Below are 24,328 nucleotides of genomic sequence, written 5' to 3' on the forward strand. Positions count from 1 at the left end.
GTTCCTTCTCTAAATATAGGAAAAATATTGCAGTCTTCCATGTATAAATTGAATTGGATGAAGGACCACGAAGGAAGGAAAATAAATGTGCATTTTAGAGTATATTTTAAACCAATGGACACACCTACCCTACTATTTTCCCTATTTCAGGGTTAAATTCACCCCTATGCAGAGGGCCAGCCTCAAGTGAGATGTAAGTGGTTCACAGACCCTATGCTGGCCCTCTGCACAGGGATGAATTTCACCTTTATGGGGTTAATTTTTGCTTTGGTGTGTTTATGTAGAATTCAGCCTATTGAATATTTGCTACTCTGCAGCTAAAATGAATATTTATACTGCCCACCACCACATGCATTTTGTCTGGACTGTCCCTTGGCAGAGAAGAGAAACAATATTTATACCGAGCTCTTATAGCACTCATCAGTAGATTTCAATGTGCCTTCCAAAAGGACAAGCAGACATTCTCAGGGGGAAGGAAGCGTCTCGTGACCGAACTTTATTTCTCCCCAAGAATAGTGAGGTGCTTCAAGGGGAGCCCATTGTTGCATAAAGCCCAGTGGGTCTGGAAGGTGGAGAAAAGGAAAGGTAGCTTATATCATTTTAGCATTTATTATTTTATTTATGGTAGTACTTGGATGCCCAAACTAAGAGCAGTGCCCTTTGGGTTAGGTAATATACACTTGGACAGAGAGACAGTCCCTGCCTTTAAGAGCTTAAAGTCAAAATAGACAAGACAAAGGATAGGAGGAAGACAGAAGCATAGAGAGGAGCAGTGACTTGCCGAATGGCCTGCAGCAGGTTGGTGGCAGAGCTGGGAATAGAACCCAGGAATATTAATGCATGCTATGAAACGTTAAAAATATGCTACTGAATGCATCTGCATATGCATGGCTAGGATAAGTACTAGTGAAAATCAGTTGATCTAGGAGTCCATTTTCCTTCCATCCAACCTCACCTCCATATTGGACATAGTGGGGCTCCTTGAGTTTAGAGCTAGTCAAAAAAAGGAGAGCAATTTTGCCAAATAAATAAATAAATAAATTTCCACGGATGCCAACAGAACTTCTGGAGTTTGTTAGTTACTTTTGGCTACTACAAAAATAGGGCTGGATCCTGCTCCCGTTGAAGTCAATAGGAGTTTTGCCATTGACTTCAGTGGGAGCAGATTCCAGTCTACAGAGATTTGTGGGGTTTTGGTCCTGCAAGTAAATAAAGCCACTATCATGTTTAGAATGTCCACAACATATTCTCTCTTTTCTGTTATAAAATGTTATTCTCTATGGAGAAAACCTTCAGTCCTGTTTCTTGCCAGAACAGCCAGGTTGGGCACTGATGAGAAAATGAAGAGTGATTCCTTTCCATAGACTGTGAATCCTCTCCACAGAGCCACTCTTCAACCAGTGTTACAGCCTTGAGGATTTAATAGGACAGGTCACAGAACCCTGATGTGCCCCCTCTGCAGGTATGGGAGGATCTACATAGGAGCGAATCTTTCAGTCCACCGTGCCCTTCCTATCCTTATTGCCTTGGTGTGCAGGAAACTACCCTAGAATTCATCTGCACACAGGGCAGGGGGTGCACCCCCCCCAACCAATCCTGTTCACTCCCTCTTACCAGTTCCACTACCAGAACCTTGATGGCCACAGAAACAAGCATAGGATTGACCCCTATGTATTCTTTAAATAAGTGCTATTACTGTAGTTTATTTTCTGTTTTTAAAAGCTGAAACCACTCAAAACTAACCCCAAATCAAACCTTTGTGTATGTGGGCACGCAGAAACATGCAATACGTGAACACATTTTGGTAAGGATTTGTTATTGCATATAGGCCTTATACTACAAACACTTAAGCATGTGCATAACTCAATACTTGAATAGTCTTGTTGAGCTCAAATTGGCATATCATGAAATGTGTGCATAAGTGATTGCAGGATCCGGACCTATATTTTAAATATATGGCCAAGTGACAACTACTTACAGGTACGTGTTCTTTTAGTAAACTGAAAAAATTAAAAAATAAATATGGTAAAATCCTTTGGATTTTAAAAAACAGTATGATGGTATCTTTCATAATTTAAGTTTCTTTTTAAAATACACTATGTAATTTTACCTTTAAAAACCTAAATAATTTTTTTTCTTAACTAATGTTATGAATAGGCTATTTTTTAGTTTTAGTTATGTATTTTACAGAGTGCACTTGGGGGAAATATTCACTTAAAGAATATGAAAGATAATGTGGAGTTATGCCTTTTCAAATCCAGAGGATTTTCTCTACAACATATTGTAACCACAGCTTTAAATTAGACCAATTTTAAGCTCAAAACTTTGCAGTGCCTCTTTAGATCTTGATTCTCTGAAGGCTTAGGCACATTCTTAACTTTACATACTGTGTGAGTCATCCCACTGAAAACACTAAGAGCTTGTCTACAGACACAAATACTCAGGAAGCTAAGGCAAATCAATTAAAGGTGGGAAGTCAAGGAACATATATTAAAGCTCTTTTAACCCCAAACCTCTCCTCCCCACTGACTCCATATGTGGATGCTCTCATTCAGAAGTAAAGTGACCTTAATTTGCTGTTACTTAATACTCATACTTTAACCTGTTTAATCTATTTATAAAAACACAATAGTCAGGAAACAAGCTTTAGTTTTAATTTTCGAAGGTATCATTTCAGAGAGTATTTTTTTTTTAAATTATGACCAAGGAGGATTAAGACCACTCTACTCCTAAGTGAGAGCATTCACATGGGAGATTAACATTCTCTAACTTATGCACATTGATTTCACATATTTAGTTGATCCACCTTAACTTTCCTGAATCTTTCAGTATAGCCATGCCCTAGTATGCACAGTTGCAAACACTCTATGTAGTGTTCAAGCTGGTTAACTCTAGATAGTATCTGGTCTAATGGGGTGCAAGATCACTATGGTAGATTTCATTAGTGTTGATTGTAGTTGTGATGATTTAACTTCCAGTAAGTTGAACATTTATATTGCTCTAGGTAGATGGGCTGGGAGGGAGTAAGAGAGGTCAATATAGAAGCTTTGCCTAGCCTTGGATGTAGGCAAATAGCCACAATTAAAAGAAAATTTCCAGTCTTCTCAGTCAGTTGAACTGCACATTCCACTTTACACAGGTGTCAGAAAGGCAACTGATAGTTAAAAATAAATAAAAAGCAAACATCTAACTGTGGAGCACTGGTGAAGAACATCACATTTGATCTATTCTCAATCTTTGCCCTTCACAATTAGGTCAAATTTGGTGATTATTAAGCAAAATTCCCTTGGCCTGAAATGGTCATTCAAATAAGGACCATAGAATTTGACACAAATAGCTTTGTCTAATGAATTTCATCATCTATAACTATTCTTTTGTAATTTGCAATTGCTTCAATCATTGCAATCCCTGAACAATTTAAATGTAAAGGTACTATCCAGATTTTAGACTGGATATTGATTGGTTTAAATAGATTGCCAATGATTTCTTTTTAAATGAAGTAACTTGTGTCCCAGATCAGCTGCAATTATCAGATTGATCTGTTGAGATATAACATGCAGCTTTGAAAGCTGTCTTGCCCTTCTTATTGATTATCTTCACTTTTCACATGGGATGGATGTGACTCGTATTACAGTTGAAAGCACATTTTTAAGCATCCACAGTATTTGATATTTTAGGGCCTCTGCATTTTTCATTCTCCAGAGACCATGAAGAAGATATTTCAAGAAAAGGGCATCTTGGCAGGAGAAAACAGAGCTTTTAAACCTCACTTGACCTTCATGAAGCTGTCAAAATCACCATGGCTACGTAAGCAGGTAAGCTCAAATTTGATGCAGCACGACAGCAGCCATCCAAAAAGTTTATTTTAGAGAACAAATGGTAAGCACACTAGTTTTACTTTAGCCATATTCTAGAGCAGTCAAGGTTCGACTTCTTTGTAACCAAGTGGACTGGTAAGACTTTAAAATATTAGTTTTTTACGAAAACAGTTAATATGTAAAATATTTTGTCCAAAGTTATACTACAAAATACTACTCTTGATAGTCTCGATATGTTAACAATTATGGTATATTTTCTCTTGCAAAAGAATCTAAAGATTACAATTATTGTCTGGATTATTGTTCCAGTGTACCTTAAATAAAGATTTTTGAATTATACGGAAATTAACTGTCCAGCATGTAGGACTACTGACTCTGGAATGAAGAGCATTTATAATAATATGAGTTGATAGATCATATCTTTCAGGCTGCCTTTTTTGGGAGAGGTCCTCCTGTTTTTCTTGCAACCGCATTATCCTCTCCCAGTGGCATTCCGCTTTCCATTCTAATGGAAAAACAAAAAAGGCAAGCAACTTTCTGCATGAACCAAAGCACAGTAATTGAGGATCAGCCATAAGGGCAAGCTATTTTAACTCTATATTCTTTGCTAAAAATGTTTAATTATGTATGCTGATGTGAACAGATGCAGAGGAGATCTCTCCAAAATATTTGTTCTTTATCTCAGCTTTTGGTTGTGTAAATGAGATATTCATTTGTTCACTGCAAGTTATTTATTAATCTATATAGTGTTATCCAATACTCTGAAATGGAGCTAATTCAACAGATCAAAACCTTATCTGACTTTCATTCTTTTTGTACTTTTGAACTAACTTCCTCTCCTCCCCCTTATACACTTCATTGTCTCTGAAGCTTAAGGGGGCGGGAGGGGGAAGGGAGTGCTGTTTCAATAAACCTGGGATGAAATCCTCATCTCACTGAAGTCAACTGCAAAACTCCTATTGACTTCAACTGAGTCAGGATTTCCTCTAGATATTTTGAAAGTGCTAAGTAATAAATGTTTGTTTTACTTGAGCTTAACTCAGTTTTTAGAACTCATTCAGTTATACTGAACAAAGTGTTACCTTTTTTTTCCCTTTGGTGAGCTGGGGAAACAATTGCTTCACTGCAGTGTTGACAGAAAGAATATGAACTGTTTAGGTCAGTTGATTTTATAAAAAATACTTTGTAGTAAATGTGCTTAGAATACATGTATTTGAAATAACTTTACTAATTCCAAAATTTACTCTCTGTTGTTTGATGATATAGTGTACACATTTTAGCAATGTTTGTCCCATCTTTTGAGGTGGTCTTGATAAGAAAAGTCAGGAGCTTTCATTATAGTTGCAATTGTCTTCTAAACCTGGTAAAATAATTACCGTCTGTCTGAAGTTTAGCTTATAATAGACAGACTTGTCTGAGGAGACATCTGGAAAGTCAGTTACATTTTACGTGCAACTGGAGGTATGTAAGCACTGCAACATCAGGGTGCCAACTTCAGGAACAGATGCTCTGTCTAGCATAAATAAGATTCCAAGCAATCCAATTGTAGCAATACGTACGTGAAACAATAGAAAAGGGGTGGAATTCTTCAGGTACAGCTTTCCGCATTAGACCATAGTTTGTTTGTATGATCCACCTATTGAGGTCCTGATTAATCAAAACCCTCAAAGGACATGCTGAAATACTTTGTTATATCATGGGGTAAGCCCACAGTTGTATCTTAGATAAAACAGTTGTTTTTCTTTTTTTCCCCATCTCCTGTTTATCACATGAAAAAAGTGGAAGCTTTAACCTAAATTTGTTTTTAATAGTAGATTGTGGCAGAATGGCTTTGTTTCACTTGGTTGTTGAACCATACTACTTTATTTAAGCTTTTGAAAACTTTTATGTAGTATCAGGACACACATTGTGTGTGCTGGGTGCTATATAAGCAAAAATGTTACCATGTTTGTCTTCCGTTTTTTTTGAAAATAGAGACAAGAGATGAGATTAATTAAATGTACAAGGTTATTATTTATCATGGGGTACAGGTAATGTACTGAGAAAGACTTATGCTTCTTGTGTGCAGTTGAAACATTGATTCGTTTGGATTGTTTTCTGTTGACACTGTGTGGCAGAAATGACCAGTTTCTAAACAAATAAAGATCATAATCCATATCTGGATTATGCACAGTATGTATTGTGACCTCTCTCTTTTTACTGCATATGCTGTGCTGAATTCCAGGACAAGCAAGAAAAGAGATATGACACATCCTTTTAACTACACTCTTATAGTTAACTATTACTTGCCTTACTCACGAAAAACTCCACACTAGATTCTTTGATTATAAATAGTACATCAATAAAGGTAAAGTGTAACAATGGTAAGAAAGAGAACAAACATAAAAGCAATCATGGACACAAAAGTGTGACCCACAATAACTATTTAATCCAAGTTTTTATTCCACTCCAGTTCCCATTATGATGCTACATCATTTTAAACCGAGCTATATTTCCATGCAACTATTTTTTTCTGCCCCTGTATAGCATTTTATGTGAATTTCTTATCATTCTCTTCTTTGACGTGCATAAGTAAAGTTATACCTGGAACTAGCATTATTTGTCAAAATATTGAATGAAAAGAAAAGGTGCTGTTGACATTAGCTTATGTATACATTTTAAACAAAGTATTTTATTTTGATAAACATTACAGGGAAAATGTTTACAAACAACATTGGGAGTACCACTAACAAGTATCAAAAATGCTTAAGTAGAAAATTATATAGTTGGATTGAGTAAAATCTTGGATTGTAAAACAGTCTTTCTTGAATACAACTTTAAAGATACACCACAGTAGTTTAAGGGCATAACAAACATAAAAGGTAGGAAATCAAGGAAGGAACTAAAGACTTCAGGACACAAGTTCTGGCTGACATGGCATAGCACTTACTATTGTAAAAGTCACTACTGTGTAGAGATCTTCATTAACCACACACAGTTATTTCTAATTTTGTTATTTATTTTAATGTCAGAGGCCATTAGGGTGTATGAGATATTTACTGTTTTCCCAATGTGCATTATTTTACATTTATCAACATTATGCTGCCCTGTACTCTAATGTGTTGGTCTCCACAGTAGTTAATAACAGAATCAAATTACTGTCATCCTAATTCATATTACTTCTCCAGAACACTGAATAATAAATATACTAGTGGCTTAGCTATTAAGTGATATGCCATAGAAAAATACCATGAGAGACTGATATTAAATAACAGTAAACACTATTCAATGGGATATTTCTTTGTCAAAACTCTCTCCATCTTAAGAAGCAGCATTTACTATCATTCTTTGTTTCCTATTGTTTAATCAGTTCTTTGTGCACATTTCCTCTAAGTATAGTAAATAAACAAAGCATAAAAAGGTGAAGATAACACATTTTAACAAGTTTAAATGAATTTTTAGATCATGCAACAACAGTATTACAAGTAACAGAGAAAAATTAATAAAGGTTATCGTAGGAAGAGCATATATATAACATTGTAAAGTAACAGCTGATAGATCAAAAATAATTTAAAATACAAACCACCAGATTGATAGTTATAAACATTCAGGACAGAAGGATTACTGATCTCACTAACTTTATTTAAATTACATTTTGGGAAAATTGATAAAACGTTCCATTTCTCCATCTATTGTAAATATACCTAGGGCTTCAGGGGAAAAGATAGAAAATTCTTGAGGAACAAAAATTCTGAAAAGTTACTTTTCCAAGGCTGTAAAATATTTAATAAAAGAAATTACTGAGTTCAAGATGAAGGTTCTGTAACTCTACAGAGGTATGAAAAGTAAGTCTCTTCAAGAGATTACCCTTAAGACATTTAAAGCTACAGAAAAGTAAAAAGTCAGACTTCTTTTATTTAATGGAATAGAAGCTAATGAAGGATAAAAACATTAGCTGCTCCATTTACATTGAGTTAATTGGATGAGAGAAAATCTCTCTGGAATTCCCCCCCTCCCAGTTTCTCAGGTGAGAAAAAGAACATAGTTTACAATAATTGATGGAAGTGGAAGACAGTTAATCAAACTTGGCCCCTTAGGTCCAGTGGGACAATTCTGGGGATGAATGAGTTAATTGAAAAGTTCCCCCCAAATGCTGATACCACATTCTCCATTCCTACCTAGGACTAGGAGCCCCTGTGGAAGGAGATAACATGAAACAATTTATTATACAATTGATCCTGGAAAGACTTGAGCATATGCATAACTTTATGCATGTGTGTAAGTCTTTCCAGGGCTGAGGCCTTCAACAATAAAATACATGGGGCAGGTACCATATCTTCTATGCATTGTCCAGTGCTGGGCACACATTGCCTACAATATATAATGAAAGAAGTGAGTTCGTTTTGTGGTTACAGACAACACTCCTATCCCCAGGTCTACCACTAACTGCTGTGTGACTTTGGTGAAATGAAGTATTGAGAGTTTGTTACTGACTCAATCTATTACTTATTTGCTATAAGGCTTCATTGATAAATGTTGTACGGTGATTCGAGATCCGTCAATGCAAGGGGCTAAAGAACTGCAAATATTATTATAAAATTGAGTCCTTAAATTGTACTGCCTGACTATGCTGAATTTCTCTGATCATTTCTGCTTAATTAGGTCCTTAGTGAGTAAAACAAAATCATGTAATTACAAACCACAGGCAAGGCTATTTTAATAGTAAAGGCACAAGGCCTGATTCACTGTTGCTCCGCAGCTTGCATAGTCACGGACACCATTTGCAAAGCAAATGCAATCAGATCGGGAATATTTTCAACTCACTTTGCACTAATGTAAGCGACTGTACAGGGTGCATTGCAGTGGTGAATTAGGCCCATAAGTAAATGAGTCTATAATTTAACTGCAGTGATAAGTTAATTGCATAGTTGCTGCACATTATTTTGAAGACAGTACATTATAATTCCATTGGAAACAATAGTAACTGCCTGTTGCTGTAATTTATCCCTGTTGTCGTTTCCTGTTAATTGTGTTAATTTGTCACCACTGTACGTTTTCTTTATTTGAATCTATAGTTGTATATTTTGTAGTCTGATAGCACACCACATAATGCATTAAAGGAAAAATCACTACATTGCAACAAAATCAAAGTTCTGCCTCAATCAAAATCCTATTGATATGCAATCTGACTAATTAATTATACTTGCCATTTTCAGCTACATACACTAAACAAATTAGAAGATATTTAGCATTGAAAGTTATGAAGTTAACAATTTTTTTTCTTAGTGGCTGACCCATGCAAACCTTTCCTCATTTTAAGTAAAATTAGCATATTTAGCTCCTTGAAACCACCATCCTCAAGCAAGTTCAGCATAAAGAAAATATAGTAACACTGTCTACGTCTTCTGCTAGCTGTACCGTGAGCAGTAATAGCATAGTTTTGGCATTCAGTCCAAGCTGTCAGATGCCCTGCCGTTTGTTTGGGTGTGGCAGCTGAGTCAAGTTATCACATCACAAGAAAAGTCGGCATACTGAGTCCTACTTCTGCTTTACTTATCTAACAATATGCTCTGCTGCTTGGTGCTATGAACATTTGTTATTACATCATTCGTTAAACATTGTCTTCACTAAAGATCCTTTCATTGATGGTCTGGACAAGGGGAGGGGGAGTGGGGAAGCAAAAGACTAGTCACCCCTTCCTCCCAATGCAATTTCCCCATCCTCAAATTTTCATTTAAAACTCAGAGAGAATTTAAAATGTTAATCTCCGTCTTAAATTCTCAATACATTCTTCAATTCCCTTGCTTTCTGTATGTTTCTAAAAGTAAGTGGAGTCAAAAATAATAAAGTTTGTATCTTTTATAATATAGAACCCAAGGGGGGAGAGCAGTTCTTGCTTCAGCAAACCAAAATGCATCCTCACATGGTTCTGCCAATGCATGCTGATTCTGCCCTGCAACATTCCATTTATGACAGCTCCTAGCTTTTCCTGAGCAGAGACTGTCCATTAAGATAAATTATGTGATTGCTTTATTATGTGAACAAACAACCAGCAGCTAGCAGGATGAAACCACAATTAAATTTCTACTGGTGACCAATAATAAGCAGAGTTCAAATGTGGACTTCCCCAGAAGTAATACACTATAAGGTTGTTAAATCACCGCATCACCAACCCCCACTGAGTGTGCCATTTTTCTGGACAAGACAGTTAGTGGTGTAAGAAATGTCTTACAGCCCATGACATCATCCCATTTTCCCCTCTATTATCCTCATCCTCAATGCCCTGCACAGTGACAAATGTTTTTTTCTGACTCAGGGGAACAGGATACACATTTCTGTGCAATGTCTTGATCCTGATCTGAAAGTGACTAGAAGAGTCACTATAGTGTGATGCAATACACTCTCTTGCATTAGGGACTGAACACTTTTTACCCTTACATCCTTCCTCAGCCGATAGTACTGTATCATGGATAGGTCCCAAACTATGATCTTGTACACAATGACTATGTTGTACTTCTATAGCACCTTTCATCTGTCAATCTTAAAGCACTTTACAAACCTTTAAGCCTCAATATGTGCTCTGAAGTAGTTAGATTATTATGTACTCATTTTACAAATGAGTAAACAGGTACAAAGAGGTTAAGACTTTACCCCAAGGTCACACAGATGGAAGAGAAACCAAGGTCCCTGACTTCCCGCCCTCCTGCGCTGCTACTACCAGATAAAAAGGTCACATCTCAGACAGATAGGTAGCCACAACAGTTGTTTGAAACAGGAAAAAGGAAACATAACTTTTACAATAAAAATATTTTAAAATTTAAATATGGGGTGGGAGTATTGGTCAGAGACATTATTGATCATTGCAGAAGTTATTTCATTTCCTCTGGAGAACATAGATCTCTTGTCCATGGGGTTTTTCAGCTGGATATTGGGTAGTTGCTTCTGTATGTTGGATTGCATTTCATATTTGGAGTTGAAGAAAATTCACGGAAGGGATATTATTCCCATTAATATCAAAATTATAGGGACATTTTAAGCTCCTCCCACCAAAATGTTTGTTGTTTGACAGCAATGGAGGCCTATAGCATATAGTCCATGTTTCTAGGGTTACATGGGTACAGAATGGAGGCTGCGGAGGGCAGCACTTCCTGACTCATGAACTTCTCTAAGTCCACATGAGGGTTATCAAGGTCTAGGCAAAGGAACTTTTCCACCAGAGACTTGCATCTCTCTAGCTGGTTCCCTTTGGATGGATGATCAATACGTCTAATAGGTTTTCCATTTCGGATAAGCTCTGATACTTCCATTCCTCGTGCAATCACTTTGGGTGGCATCCCAGCCAATGCAGCAATATTGGCAGCATGGCTAACAGTAGACACCCCCTCTTTGAGCTGATAGAAGAATATTAACTCATCTCCATCTTGGTGGGTCTCCATTGTCAGGTACTGCACAAGAGGGGTGTCAGGAAGGAGCTTCAGCTGCACCAAGCTGTGAAAATTAGTGGAGACAAAGACCTGCGGGCACTGACTTCCCTGGTTGAGCCAGTGCCTCAGCACAGCGGCCAGAAGGGAGAGGCCATCCACTGTGTTGGTCCCTTTGCCAAACTCATCAATGAGTACCAAGGACCTCTCAGTGGCATTGTTCACTGCTTTGGCAACCTGGTTGAGATCAATCATGAAAGTGGAGAGTCCCACAGATACTGATTCTCTGCTGTGAATCCTGGTGTAAATCCCATCAACTGCCCCAATCTCAGCCTCTGCAGCAGGGACATAGCTGCCAATTAGGGCCATGAATGTTATAAGGCCCACCATTTTTAAGTATACACTCTTCCCAGATGAGTTGGGCCCTGTAAGGATCTTTATGCGCCCATTAGCCTCACCACTGTTCACAGGATTGGGCACAAAAGTCTTTGCACATAGCTCCATGAGTGGATGCCTGCCATCCTTGATGTGGATGCCATGGTGGTGGGTAAAGCATGGGCGGCTATAGCTATTCTCTCGAGCCATCACTGCCAGAGCTAGCAGCACATCTAGGTGTGCTGTGTACTCAATCACATTGTTAAGCACCGCCGACTTCTCCAAGATCTTTGTCTGCATCTGGTGCATGATAAGTGTTTCCTGGTCTCTGATCTCACAGTGCAGGTCACCCAGAATGCTGTCTAGTTCCTTTGTCCTAGCACTTCTGTAATGCAGTTTATCCTCTGACAAGAACATGAAGTCCAGGCCTTCAATCTCAAAGTCACTCTTGTCCAACATTGTGGGCAGCCGTGGAATGGAAAGCAAGAATCCAATCAAGGGAATATAGATCACACAACAGGAAGGAATCCGATTGTCCAGGGTCTCCAATTCCTTCCGGGCCACCTCTGTAAGGAAGTCTGAGAGACCCATCAGCTTTCGTTTCTTTTCATCAATGGTGGAATCCACATTGGGTCTGACGGTGAAGCGGTTTTCTGAGATACTGCCTTCAAAATCTACCACTTTGCTGATGAGACTGGCAATATAGTGCAGATCATCGGTGAAGACCTGTGAAATGGTCTGGAAGAGCTCGATGCTGCTAGGCAGGGAGCGGCATGTATCTCTGAGGCACACTGCACTATAAACTGTCTTGTAAAGTGCCTGCCAGTCACTGACCTTTGTATGTGAAAGAGTCATTCTTCTCAGAATCTGAGGTACATTTTTTATATTCTTGAGGCAGTCTTGAAGAGTCAGGACTGTTTCATGGTTCTGAGCCAGCAAGAAGAACTGAATAACATCCAGCCGTTTGTTCAGCTCTGTAAGGTTCCGGGTGGGCCGCATGAGCCACAACCTCATCAGTTTCTCTCCCCACTTGCACCTGCAGCAGTTCAAAATCCCATACAAACTGAGTCCTTCTTTCAGCCCACTGGCCAGCTTGTAAACAGAAGGATGCACCTCACTTTTAAATATCTGTAGGACACAGTAAGTATCTTGGTCCATATTCACAATATCCATGAGCACAAACTTTTTAAAGGCCAAGATGGGAACTCCGATTGTGCTATCTTCCAGTTCGACTCCGATCCGCCTCCTGTCAAGAAACTTCAACAGCCCACCTAATGCTCGTACCATGAGTGGGCTCTCAAAGGGAATGATGGAGGACAAATAGAGGATTTTCTCTGTTGCAGTCATATGAGAGGGAATGAAAGGGAATTGCCTAGATAGGATCCGTTGTTTGCTCACTTCCAGGCCAAAGTCCATATTGGGGAAGAGGACAATTTCTGGTTTGTCCACATCCCCAGTAGCAGCACCCATATTGGTCAGGAATTTGGCAATGTTGTGATCCTGCTTGGCACTAGTCACTATGCATCGAGGAAGGACTTCATCAATCACTTTCTGCAGCAGCTTGAGGTCTTCATTATCAGGCATGTCGGGCATGAAGTAGACTGAGCAGTCGCCTGTGTCATAATAAGTGATCCCCAGCTGCCCTACGTACCACAACACACACATGTATATCTGAGGTTGCTCTTGCTCCTCCTCTTGTTCAGGCACAGGCGGGGGTGGGAGACAATGGGTGTTCAGTGAAGCAGTGGTGCTCATTCTAGCTAGTTCCAGGAGCTGTGTTGCTGGTGAAGACGGACATTTTTGTTGACACATTGCATAAGTCCCTTCCCCAGGAACAAATGACTCCCTTCACTTGTCCATTTTATCCACCTCCCAGCTACTACCTGATCCACTTCACTCCTCTCCCTCTCTGGGCCACCTGCCCCTTTTCCAACAGCTTTCTGCTGCTTGCATCAGTCCTCTCTACCCACACTCCTGCTGTATGCAAATCCTCTTCCTTCAAGAGGTAATGAGCAGGCTGTGTTGAACCACGAAATGAGTTGGATGGTTGGGCTGAGAGTTTGGCTCTAGTAGGCCCCAAGTATCCCTGGTTAGTATGAATAATAATGAGGAATGGATCTCATTTCCTGTTGTGAGTACAGTGGGCTATGGACACTACTCTGTAGAAATTAAAAGCTAGTAGAGTCAGCACCTAACTGCCTGCTTGGACATACAGCCACACTCCACAACTACGTGTATGGGCATACGTGAGTGCACATGGAAATGCCCATTCTATGCACACAGACCCACCTCCATGGGCATATTCACACAATGCCACCCAACACCCACTACCTACACACCCAGCACCACCCTGTAAGCCCCCCCTCCATATGAACTCACAACACACCACCCCAGGTGATCACATTAGTCCCACATATGCAGAGACCACTCCCCACAGAACAATGGTCCATAACCCGCCCTCCCTGCTGCCACCCCCACAGCATAAACCTTCTCCCAGATCTCAGTTTTCTTCCTACCCACCCACCTCACACATAAGCCAGGCAGCTCTTCTCGGGCTGGGGGCTTAACCTGCCTCTTTCTCCTATCCCTACCAGCTGCTCAGCACTCCCTCAACCCAGTTTCTGATCAGGGCTGGACCCTGCCACACAGATACTGAGCTGTAATCTGTATCCCTGTCCATTCCTCATCTCCTTCCCCCCCTGTAGCAGGGTGGACCCCTGCACCTGCCCTAATGGGCTTAAAACAGCCCTGGGGGAAGCTGTGGCTGGAGAAATCAGCTCTAAAAGGCTGGGCTAACTGGGGGAAGTGGCTGCAGCTGGGGAGCTCCAGCCTGGAAAGCCCCAGGCTGCGGCCTAGCATTAGGCTAAAAGGTACTGGGGGTTGCAGAGAGCAGCCCAGGGGCAGGCCAAGGCAGCAGGTCCAAACCCTCCTTGCCAGTGATGAGTAGGCTGATACTGCAGTCTGCCCCAGGGCGTGGGGCTAGATGATGACTGGCAGTAGCCTTATACTGAGGCGAGGTGGGAATAGTAGGTAGGGGTTCCCTGAGGAGAGGAGACCCTAAGACTGAGGGGTTATTGCCAGGGGGCAGCACCCCAGGTAAAAGGGTACCGGGGTCCAGGGAGGGACACGGGGCAAGAGGACAGGTGAATTACCGGCCTGTAGAGGGCGCTCCGGAGCTGGAATGAGCTAATTCCCAGAAGTCACCAGCAGGAGGCACCGCAGGGGTGAGTCCGCTCATCTACAATCCCCCACAGCTCACTATATCCCCTGACCCTATCTATCTCCCTTCTCACCTTCCCCTGAAGAACGCCACCTTTCTCCCCCCCGCACAGATCATACACCATCCTGTAAACCCCACCGCTTCCACACACCTCCATAACCCTTCGCAGTACAGAGCACCACTCTCACCCCCCCCCCCCATCCACACAGCTCTGCCCCCACACAGTGCTGTGGTCTGTAATTCTCCTGTAGCCCCCACGTACCACAGAGAGCAGCACTGTCCCGCAGTCTGGTCCTGCTCACTCAGTACCTCGTGGCAGCACAGGCCTGTCTTCACTGCTGCGAGGCTGGCGGCCGATCCTGGCTGTCTCTGTCCCTGCCTGGCGGCTCAGTGTTCTTTTGCCTCAGCTGCTCCGTCTCCCGCTCCCTCATTGAAAGTGAGGCGCTGAGGGCAAGGCGGGTGTTGATTGGCTGGCAGGTGCAGACTAGAGGGAGTCTCAGTCAGCAGCCCAGCCTGCTGGCCAGCCAGGGACCCCAAAAGGGAGGCTGAGGAGCCAGAGATAAACATACGTCTGGCACTACTCTATAATTCCTTCACCGCCCCCATGAAAAGACACTGCCTTTAAATGCCTCCAACATACAAGCACAGTTCCGTAACTGCCTCCCACCCACTCACAGACAAGTGCCATTCCGTAACCCCACCCCCACCAGAAGTGCCAAGTTTTGTGCAGCTCTTGTATGGCTTTTTTGCAAATTTAATGAACTGCTATTTCTATTTGCACATAATTAGCATATCATCATAAACACCAGCGTATGGTCAACACACCCCGACCCACACAGTAATGAGTGGATGTGGAGTGGCATTAAATTTGACATCTGTGCCTGGTATTGGTGGGTAGAAGGGTGATTGACTGGAGATACCGTGTTGAGTGGGTGCTGTACGTGGGGGGCTGGATGTTTTGCTGGTCATCTGGGGCTGGAGTATTTGCTGTAGGCTTCTGATTGGTGGAGCCTGGTGCAGCTCACCAAGTGTGGATGCTTGATACCAATATTAGGACTCCCATCTTGCAGTAATTTTGCTGCCTCTGCCAACCACTACTGCCTCTTCCTGCCTGACTATAATCCAGCAGAGGGAGCAGCAAAAGAGGAAGCTTAGCTGATGCCATAGCGGCCCCATGCAGTTGGAAGGCACAACTGCAAGCAAATGCCTACAGCCTGCTCACACCTTAGCTGCAGGTGTGAAAATCCAGCCGAGACGTCAGCAGGCAGGACAGAGCTGCCAAGTCTGTGTCACATGGCACACCTGCCCCATACATGCTACCTTGTTACAATCCCACACCAAACATTTTCATCAGCAGTGCCCTATAACTTCACTCCCCATTTGTAACATCTCTGTGCAAAAGCATTGACTCATAACTGCCTCCTCCCAATCAGTGCACTGAAAGAACCCTATTGTGTTAACGAGGCCAACAAGTTTACCCTAATTGTAAGCTTAATTGTAAAAAGTATATGAAAGTTTATAAATGTTAACAAGCAGGGCAAAAAGCCTAGTTTGGCTGGGTAGAAACCACCATGCTCTGGTGGCCCAAAGGCATGAGGAAGGCTGCCCTAAACAGCCAACTGGGATTCTCCCAATAGTGGGAAATTTCCCCTGAGTAGAGCTGACAGAGCCAATAATCCCCAGTTGTGTAATGGCCCTTTGGGGGCTGTTACAAGCCATTGGAAGTTAGGGCTGCTCTAAGACTGCTCTAACTCATGCTGGGGGCTGAACTGGCAGAGGGTCAGGTGGGGGTGGCATAAAGGTGGTATAATGCCACTCCCCCTCCTTCTCCTCAGGTCCTGCACTGAGTACAGCTCAACCAGACCAAAGGATCAGACACTTTATAGTGTAAAGTTTTGTTTGTTTATATTTCTAAATGCATTCTAAAAAAACATTTGTTCCAAACAGAATAATAGAAAATAAATATGAAAATCTGGTCTCCTAGTGAAATGACTAATGTAATTTAATTTTGATTATTTAAAAGGTGAGAAAAATTGACCCGCACCTGTATGAGAATTTTAAAAGCCACTATTTTGGAGATGAAACGCTGTACCGCCTAGATCTTTGCTCCATGTTGAAAAAAAAGCAACCCAATGGCTACTATCACTGTGAGTCCTCTATCACAGTTGGTAAGTACAATACTATTTTGTGTTATTTCTTAATTTTTTGAATTTTGTTTGAAATTGAAGAGGTTGATAAGCTGTTAGTACTGGGAATGTATGTCTGGCAAATCTTGCAGAGAAACGTTACATGGGCATCAAATCCGAATTAAATATTGTAACATTTTGGCAGTTAAGCTACTTACTGCTCTCAACAATGACACGTGGCTCAGCACTAAAGTTTCATGCTTCTATGTACTTTTGGCTTTCCCTCCCTTTCCTGTGTTAAGTTCAGCAAGCTCTACAGGAAAAACTTCAATTAATTTCCATGTTAGTTCTTTACATAGAGAGCTTGCAGGATGGTGGTTTTAACAATGAGTTTGTTCAGCTTTGTTAAGAGCAGCCAGAAATAAACTTGAGTTGGAAGCAGTGGGCACAGATTTAAAAAAAAAAATTACAATAATGCCCAGAGCTCCAGTTAGGATCAGGACCTCATTATGTTAGACCAGGCCTGCACAACATGCAGCCCGTGGAGGCTCACTGTGCGGCCCGCGGGGGGATTCTAAATCCCACGCATACGGCGCTCTGCGGGCAGCCCAGAGCCCTTTGAATCCCAGCCACGGCTGGGATTTAAAGGGCTCTGGGCTCCCCCTCGCTGCGGGCAGCCCAGAGCCCTTTGAATTCCGGCCGCGGCTCCAGCAACCGGGCTGGGGCTGGGATTTAAAGGGCTCGGGCTCCCCTCAGCAGCAGGAGCTCTGGGCCCTTTAAATCCCTGCCCCAGCCCCGCAAGGCTCCGGTTCCCCCGGCCGCCGGCGCCCCGGGCCCTTTAATTTGCCCCTGAGGGCTCCCAGTCACCTCTTCAGCTGGGAACCCCTGGTTGATTTAAAATAAAATATCACCTCCCCACCCTCAACCTTCCTTTTTGGCCCACAGCTGTTTTGGTGGGGCAGTGCTGGGGAAGGAGGGTTTGTTTCTGCAGGGCTGGGCGGCGCTGGGGCGGGGTGTTTCCGCGGGGCCGGGGGGGTTTGGCCCTCAGCTGTTTTCTTTGGAGTAATGTGGCCCTCGCCGCTTTATGAGTTGTGCAGGCCTGTGTTAGACGCTGTAGAAATGTATATGAAGAGACAGTTCTTGCCCCAAAGAATTTACAGACTAAGGAGACAAGTGACACTTAAAGGGTGCACAAAGAGAAATATACTTTTTTTCATACATGTATTTGCTTTTTTACCTATCATTAATTGGCTGATTTTGTATCCGTATTATAGTAGTGGTGGTGCTTGAGGACATATTTAAGGCAAGGAGAGGGTAGTGGCCATATCAGATCAGTTCAATTCAGTTCAGTTCAGGGAGTGTGTTATCTGAACACACAGTACAGCTGGTGTTTGTTTGATAACATGGCATACCTGCCTAGAAAGGTTAAGAGCTATTGGGATAATTTCCATGTGCCAAAATTTGATAGGCAAGACTAACAACAACAGCCTCAAACTGCGTCATGTCCCAAGGTTCATGTTGAATGTTACTATAGCTCTTTTCTTTTATAATTTATAAATGTGAAAGAATATTCCTTTCAAAACACAACAAAAATGTACACAATAATAATCAAGAGCTCTTCTTGTGCTTCTTTTGGCAAGATGGCAGAGAGCAGTGTTCCAGCTCAAGAAGAAAATTGTCACATTTATTGGAACAGACCATGACTTACATTAAAGTAGCAGGGAAACAACTACTATTATTATGTATTCTTTTAAAAAAGTCACCAGGAATAAGAAACACTATGGAGAAAGACTCCAAATTTAAGACACTCATCACAGAAACAGAAATTTATTTTTTGCTTCTCCTATATCTCACAACATTTCCCCCCAACAAATTCCTAATCAAACAGTTTTTAAAGTAACGTGAAACTAATCAGAAGCCACTCAAACAGGAAAAACCTCACATGGAGGCCCCTCTACTTTTCTGCATCCCACACCAAAGAATACTGGAGATATTTATGAAAAAGAGTGAGAATTGCCATAGAAGGGAAGGACAATCCACGTAGTGATGTGAAAATCTTTCAAGACTACTACTTCCATCACTAGTAACTGAATGGAAACATCTTCCCTTTGGAACCTCCTGTTCTGTAAACAGCTCTAAAGGAAAACTGCCTCTTTTTCCTCAAGTCTTTGAAATCTCACAGCAAATAATCTCTATTTTCTGAGATGTTTCTAAGCATGTCCCCATATTATGCAAAACCTTTGAAGTGATGATATTCTAGGTATATTTGGTCCTGACTTAGTGCAGGAGGCTGAACTAGAAGTCATCTCGAGGTTTCTTCCACCTTCTATTTCTATGATTCTAGGGTGAGCATAATTAAGGGAAATCTCTTGTGTTTTAAGCATATCCTCATGTAACCTTATGCTTCCAGTCAATGAGATTTTGGTAAAAAAGAGTCAAACTTTTTAAATGTCTTGTCAACTGACAGGACTGTATCAGAATTACTCATTGTACCATTTTTTTTTAAATTCTCTGGCAGATATTCTACTTAACACACAATAAAAATATTTAGAAGTTACTCTGTATAATTTACTATTCTTCTGGCTACCCTCAAAGATCTTACTACTTGCATTCCCAACACCATGCCAGAACTAAAACTGCAGTGTAAACCAAATGTGTCCATACACAGCTGCTGCTACCGTCTCTGAGTCAATAATTGTTTTGACCATCTTTATGCAAGTGCTGGCATTGGACTTCATTGTTTTCTGAAGGAATAAGCACACTGCTGAGTCATGAAGTCCAGAATTTTAATTTTGGCATTGTCAGTGACTTGCTGTGTTGTCTTGGACAAGTCACTTCACCTTTCTATTTCAATTTCTCCATCTGTAAAGTGAGGATAGTAATGCTTACTGACCTGTCTCACAGGAGAGTTGTGAGGATTTACTAGTCAATGTCTCTACAGTGCTTTATACATATAAGGCACTAAAATGCTAAGTACCTGTTGCCAATGATACTAGGCAATTTTAGTTTGCACTTGAGTTGTCTCTATTCTCACAAAATATAGAAAAAAAATCACGTTTTTCATATTATACTGGAGGATATTGCACATGGCAAATGAAAAACAGTCTGGAGTAGAAAAAAGAACAGATTGGGATAGTTATGGTTGAATTATTGGTGACAGCAATGTGAAGAGAAGCCAAAAATGTTTCAAAAGATTTACATATATTTTATTTACATTTATACATGCATGCATACATACATTATATATACATGCATAATCTACCTACCTACTGAACATGGGACAATAGATTATATATGATGTGGTATGAAGGCTTTAATTGGCATGAAATTTGGGCCTGCTGCATTATTTACAAGTGGTGGAGCATTCTAGAATATGTCTCTTCTGATAAATAATTTGGATAATAAATATTTCAAAATGAAAGCTGTTCTGCAACAAGGATAAACCTATTTGACAGCTGTCGGACGTGTTGTTGTAAGCATTTGTTTAAATCTAAGTGTTATTTTTGCACTTGTCATTGGCTGACAGTTTTATTATACTAACTAAATTCATAGATACCTTGGAATACGTAAAGCAGAATATTCAATTACACAGATTTATTTAAAATATGAATCTCATTAGAATTGCTTATAAAGCAATCAATCAGCTATTATTACAGGAAGAGCAGGATGCTTGCAAGTTGGGTTTGACTCAGCCATGGTGTGATAACAAAGACTTTGTGGAGCCTGTCATTTTCGTGACCAGGAACCAAGTCCTCTCCTTTTTTGAGAGAAAACTAAATTATTTTCCTTGCAGTTAATTTATAGGGATTACCATGGCCATAGTATCTCAGCACTTCCCAAACACTAACTAAGCTTCACAACACCCTGTGAAATTTTGTAATAAATAAAATAATAATAATAATATCTAGCTTTTAAATAGTAGTTTCCATTAGTAGATCCCAGAGCATCTGACAGTCTTTAATGCATTTCTCCTCCCAACACTCAAGTTTAACACAAGTTGATATTTTGATCCCATGCAAGGTGGGAGCACAGTGTTTAAGGCAGAAGCTAGAAAAACTAAATGTTGAGCCTCACAGAAAGAAAAACAATCATTGAATATTTGAAAATATAATTTGAATAGATTTTGAAAATATAATTTGAATAGATTTTTTCTGAACTGTTTGGTTACAAGAATATTTAGGTGTTAAATTAACCACAGAGGGGAGCGAATGCAGCCCTATACGTGTGACAGAAATGTAATGAAAGAGGTAAATAGAGTTTTTCATATAAGGATAGAGGTCAAAGAGCACTGTGTGATTCTAGTTCATTCTAGCCCTGTATATCTACATTTGTTTGAACTGTGTTTTCATGTCTTTGGAACATACAGTATTAAGCATCAAAGCAGTATTTACTTTCTGTCAGCTAGAGTTTTGGCAGCTTTTAGGATACACATATGATGTGGGGAGATCTAAAAAAGGGGACTGACTGACTAAAAGAGAAGTCATAATATAAAGGATTACACCGCTTTATTATTACCACTGCTATTATAAGCCCTAATGCCTATCAGCTTGGCATTTTAAAAACATACTGTAACACAGAAAGAATATGGAAGTATAAAGGCTTGATCTTGTCAGGTGCAGAGGTGAGATGCTCACCTGCCAAGCTACAAACATGTGCACAGCAGGTAGCAGATTCACAGGTTGGAACAACACATTAGAGAGAAACATCCACTATGCTCAGCAGAGTGTGCAGGCAACAGTACCAGCAGGTCTTTCTGCATGGGTGCAGAAAACCCAAAACATGGGGATATAGGTGGTGAAGATTGGGCATAGCTACAGCAACATGCCGAACCCTCATCCACAAAATGAGGAGTAAGGTCATTCTTGGAAACAAAACAAAAAGCCCAGCACCGTGACTACCTTAGAGAGCACAGTATAAATCTTTACATACTTAGGATGACTTAATTGTGGGTATCTACTAAATCTCTCCAGTCTCTATACATTGAAAAATGCAAACACACATAATGTACTTACACAAATCACATAATCATAGGACTGGAAGGGACCTTGTATAAGCTGTGTCCTAGAGTAGCTGTTGGTCTGAGAGAGGCCCTGAGTGCTGCTAAAACCAGCACTTTATTTATATATTTGGATTTCAATACAACATAAAAGGATACCTAATACTGGGCTGTAGGTATCCTCTCTCATAATTAAAGAAATTATATGAAAAAAATCAGTAGAAAAAAATCAGAACAGCAGCACATTTCTCCTCCCACCCAAACATCAGTCAGTGCACACATTACAAAAATCTCACATCCAACTGCAGCAAATGCCAGATGAAACAGATGGGCTTTACAACAGATTCATCCTCTTTTGGAAGAAGTGTGAGAGCCATCAGGCTGTCTGAGTCATCTCCCTTTTTTTTATACCAAAGGGCATCTAACATCTGCTTCTCATCTCAGGTATGGCAGCCTGCCATGGCAAGAGAGGGGGGGTCTCCCAGGTAGGAAAGTACCAAACCATTTAGAGTTTAATAGGTCAAAACCATCATCTTAACTCCATCCTGTGGACAAAAGGCAGTCAGAGCAGGTCTGAGAGCGTGTGTCATATGCTTATGGCAAGATACTATGATTGTCGGTTTCTCCACTAGCTTCAGCTTCTGACTGGATTTAGGATTTAGCCCCCTGTAGAATTTATTGCAGAAGTACAATATAGGGGTGAGAAAAATGTATCATGTTGGCAAGCTAGGCATTTGTGAGGAAAGGCCATAACTATCTGGTCGGATACAGAAGAGGGAGGAAATAAACTACACTCTTGGTCACTGCTGCTATTTAGCTGTCTAAAAGCTGCTGGGACTCTAACTAGAACCAAGTTGTAAACTTGGGTTACAAGTGATGGAGAATCGCCTTTCAGTCATGGGGGTTGCAGGAAGGAGGGGAAGGAGTGTGGCTTTACCTTGCCACCATTATCATCTCACTCTTTTCAGGACTGTATCTCAGCCCACTGGCTCTCATCCCTGCACCAATCTCACCCAGGCTCTGAGAAAGACATTTGATGGCCTTTTTTGGGCTGGATGAGAGAGATTTATAAAGTTGGGGGCCATCAGTGTACTGAAAACACTTTAGCCTACATCTCCACACTTACTCTCTTAACATTATATACGCCTTGAATGAGAGAAATGGCAGAGTAGATACTTGTGGTACCATATATAAGACAGCCTGGGGCAGCAGATAATTTGCCAACAAAATCCTTTGGCGTCCCTCAGCAAGAAAGGAATGAAGCCACAGAAGAACAATCCCTCTATTCCTACCAAGAACCACAGACATCCATGATACCAAAGGCAAAGAATAAATCTAACAGTATCAGTATGGACACCTGATCCTTATCAATCATCAGATCATCACCCAATGCAATAAAAATACCATGGGGGTCCCCGTGAAGCTACATTGCTCAGGCTTCGGCTTCAGCCCCGGGTGGCCGGACTTAGGGCCCCGGGCTTCAGTCCCAAGCAGTGGGGCTTTGGCTTTCTGCCTTGGACCCCCAGCAAGTCTAACACTGGCCATACTTGGCAGCTCCTTTGAAACCTGCTTGCGGCCCCCCAGGGGACCCTGGACCTCTGGTTGAGAACCAGTGCTCTAAAAAAACAGGAGTACTTATGGCACCTTAGAGACTAACAAATTTATTTGAGTATAAGCATAGACCTAACATTACTAAGTTTTATGTATTAAAATTAAATATTCATTATCCTTGGCCATTTCAAGCTAAGTAAAATGTGAAAATAAAACAAACCATAGAAGTGGTAAAGAGTAAATTAGGTTTTTAATATTTTTATTTTTAATGATGAATGGAAATATTACTAAAATAATTTTTTATTTTTGGAAGTGTGCCTTTGAAGATAACTTGATACATCAGTAAAAGAGGTAATATAAGTTCTTAGTACCAGAAGGAAACTGCTTGGGTCACCCTAGAATAATTCCCCTACAATGTGATACCACTCAGATATTCCTCTGAGAAAGGTTTTTCAGGTATGTCTACACTACAAAATTAGGTCGAATTTTTAGAAGTCAGTTTTTTAGAAATCATTTTTATACAGTCAATTGTGTGTGTCCCCACACAAAATGCTCTAAGTGCATTAACTCAGCAGACTGCATCCACAGTACCGAGGCTAGCGTCGACTTCCAGAGCGTTGCACTGTGGGTAGCTGTGAGTAGCTATCCCACAGTTGCCGCAGAAGCCCATTAGGATTCTGGGTTGAGATCCCAATGCCTGATGGGGCAAAAACAGTGTTGCGGGTAGTTGTGGGTACATGTCGTCAGGCCCCCCTCTTCCTCCCCCTCTCTGTGAAAGGAACGGCAGACAATCATTTCACGCCTTTTTTCCTGGGTTACCTGAGCAGACGCCATACCACGGC

General features: G+C 41.0%; 2 protein-coding genes across 6 annotated transcripts in view; one reads left to right on the forward strand and one right to left on the reverse strand.

Annotated features, from left to right (window-relative positions):
- The window catches only part of AKAP7 (A-kinase anchoring protein 7), a 175,379-nt gene that overhangs the window by 68,285 nt on the left and 82,766 nt on the right, over positions 1 to 24,328 (forward strand). For all 5 annotated transcript variants that reach the window (XM_045009908.1, XM_045009906.1, XM_045009907.1 and 2 more), the window contains exons 6-7: positions 3,703 to 3,815; positions 16,837 to 16,981. In XM_045009908.1, coding sequence (XP_044865843.1) covers positions 3,703 to 3,815; positions 16,837 to 16,981 — 258 coding nt within the window. The remainder of the gene's footprint in view (positions 1 to 3,702; positions 3,816 to 16,836; positions 16,982 to 24,328) is intronic.
- Positions 10,877 to 13,405, reverse strand: MSH5 (mutS homolog 5). The gene has a single exon (XM_045011217.1). The coding sequence runs from the start codon at positions 13,403 to 13,405 to the stop codon at positions 10,877 to 10,879; it is 2,529 nt and encodes an 842-aa protein (XP_044867152.1).

This window comes from Mauremys mutica, chromosome 3, assembly GCF_020497125.1.
Source record: "Mauremys mutica isolate MM-2020 ecotype Southern chromosome 3, ASM2049712v1, whole genome shotgun sequence".
In the NCBI taxonomy this organism is placed as follows: Eukaryota; Metazoa; Chordata; order Testudines; family Geoemydidae; genus Mauremys; species Mauremys mutica.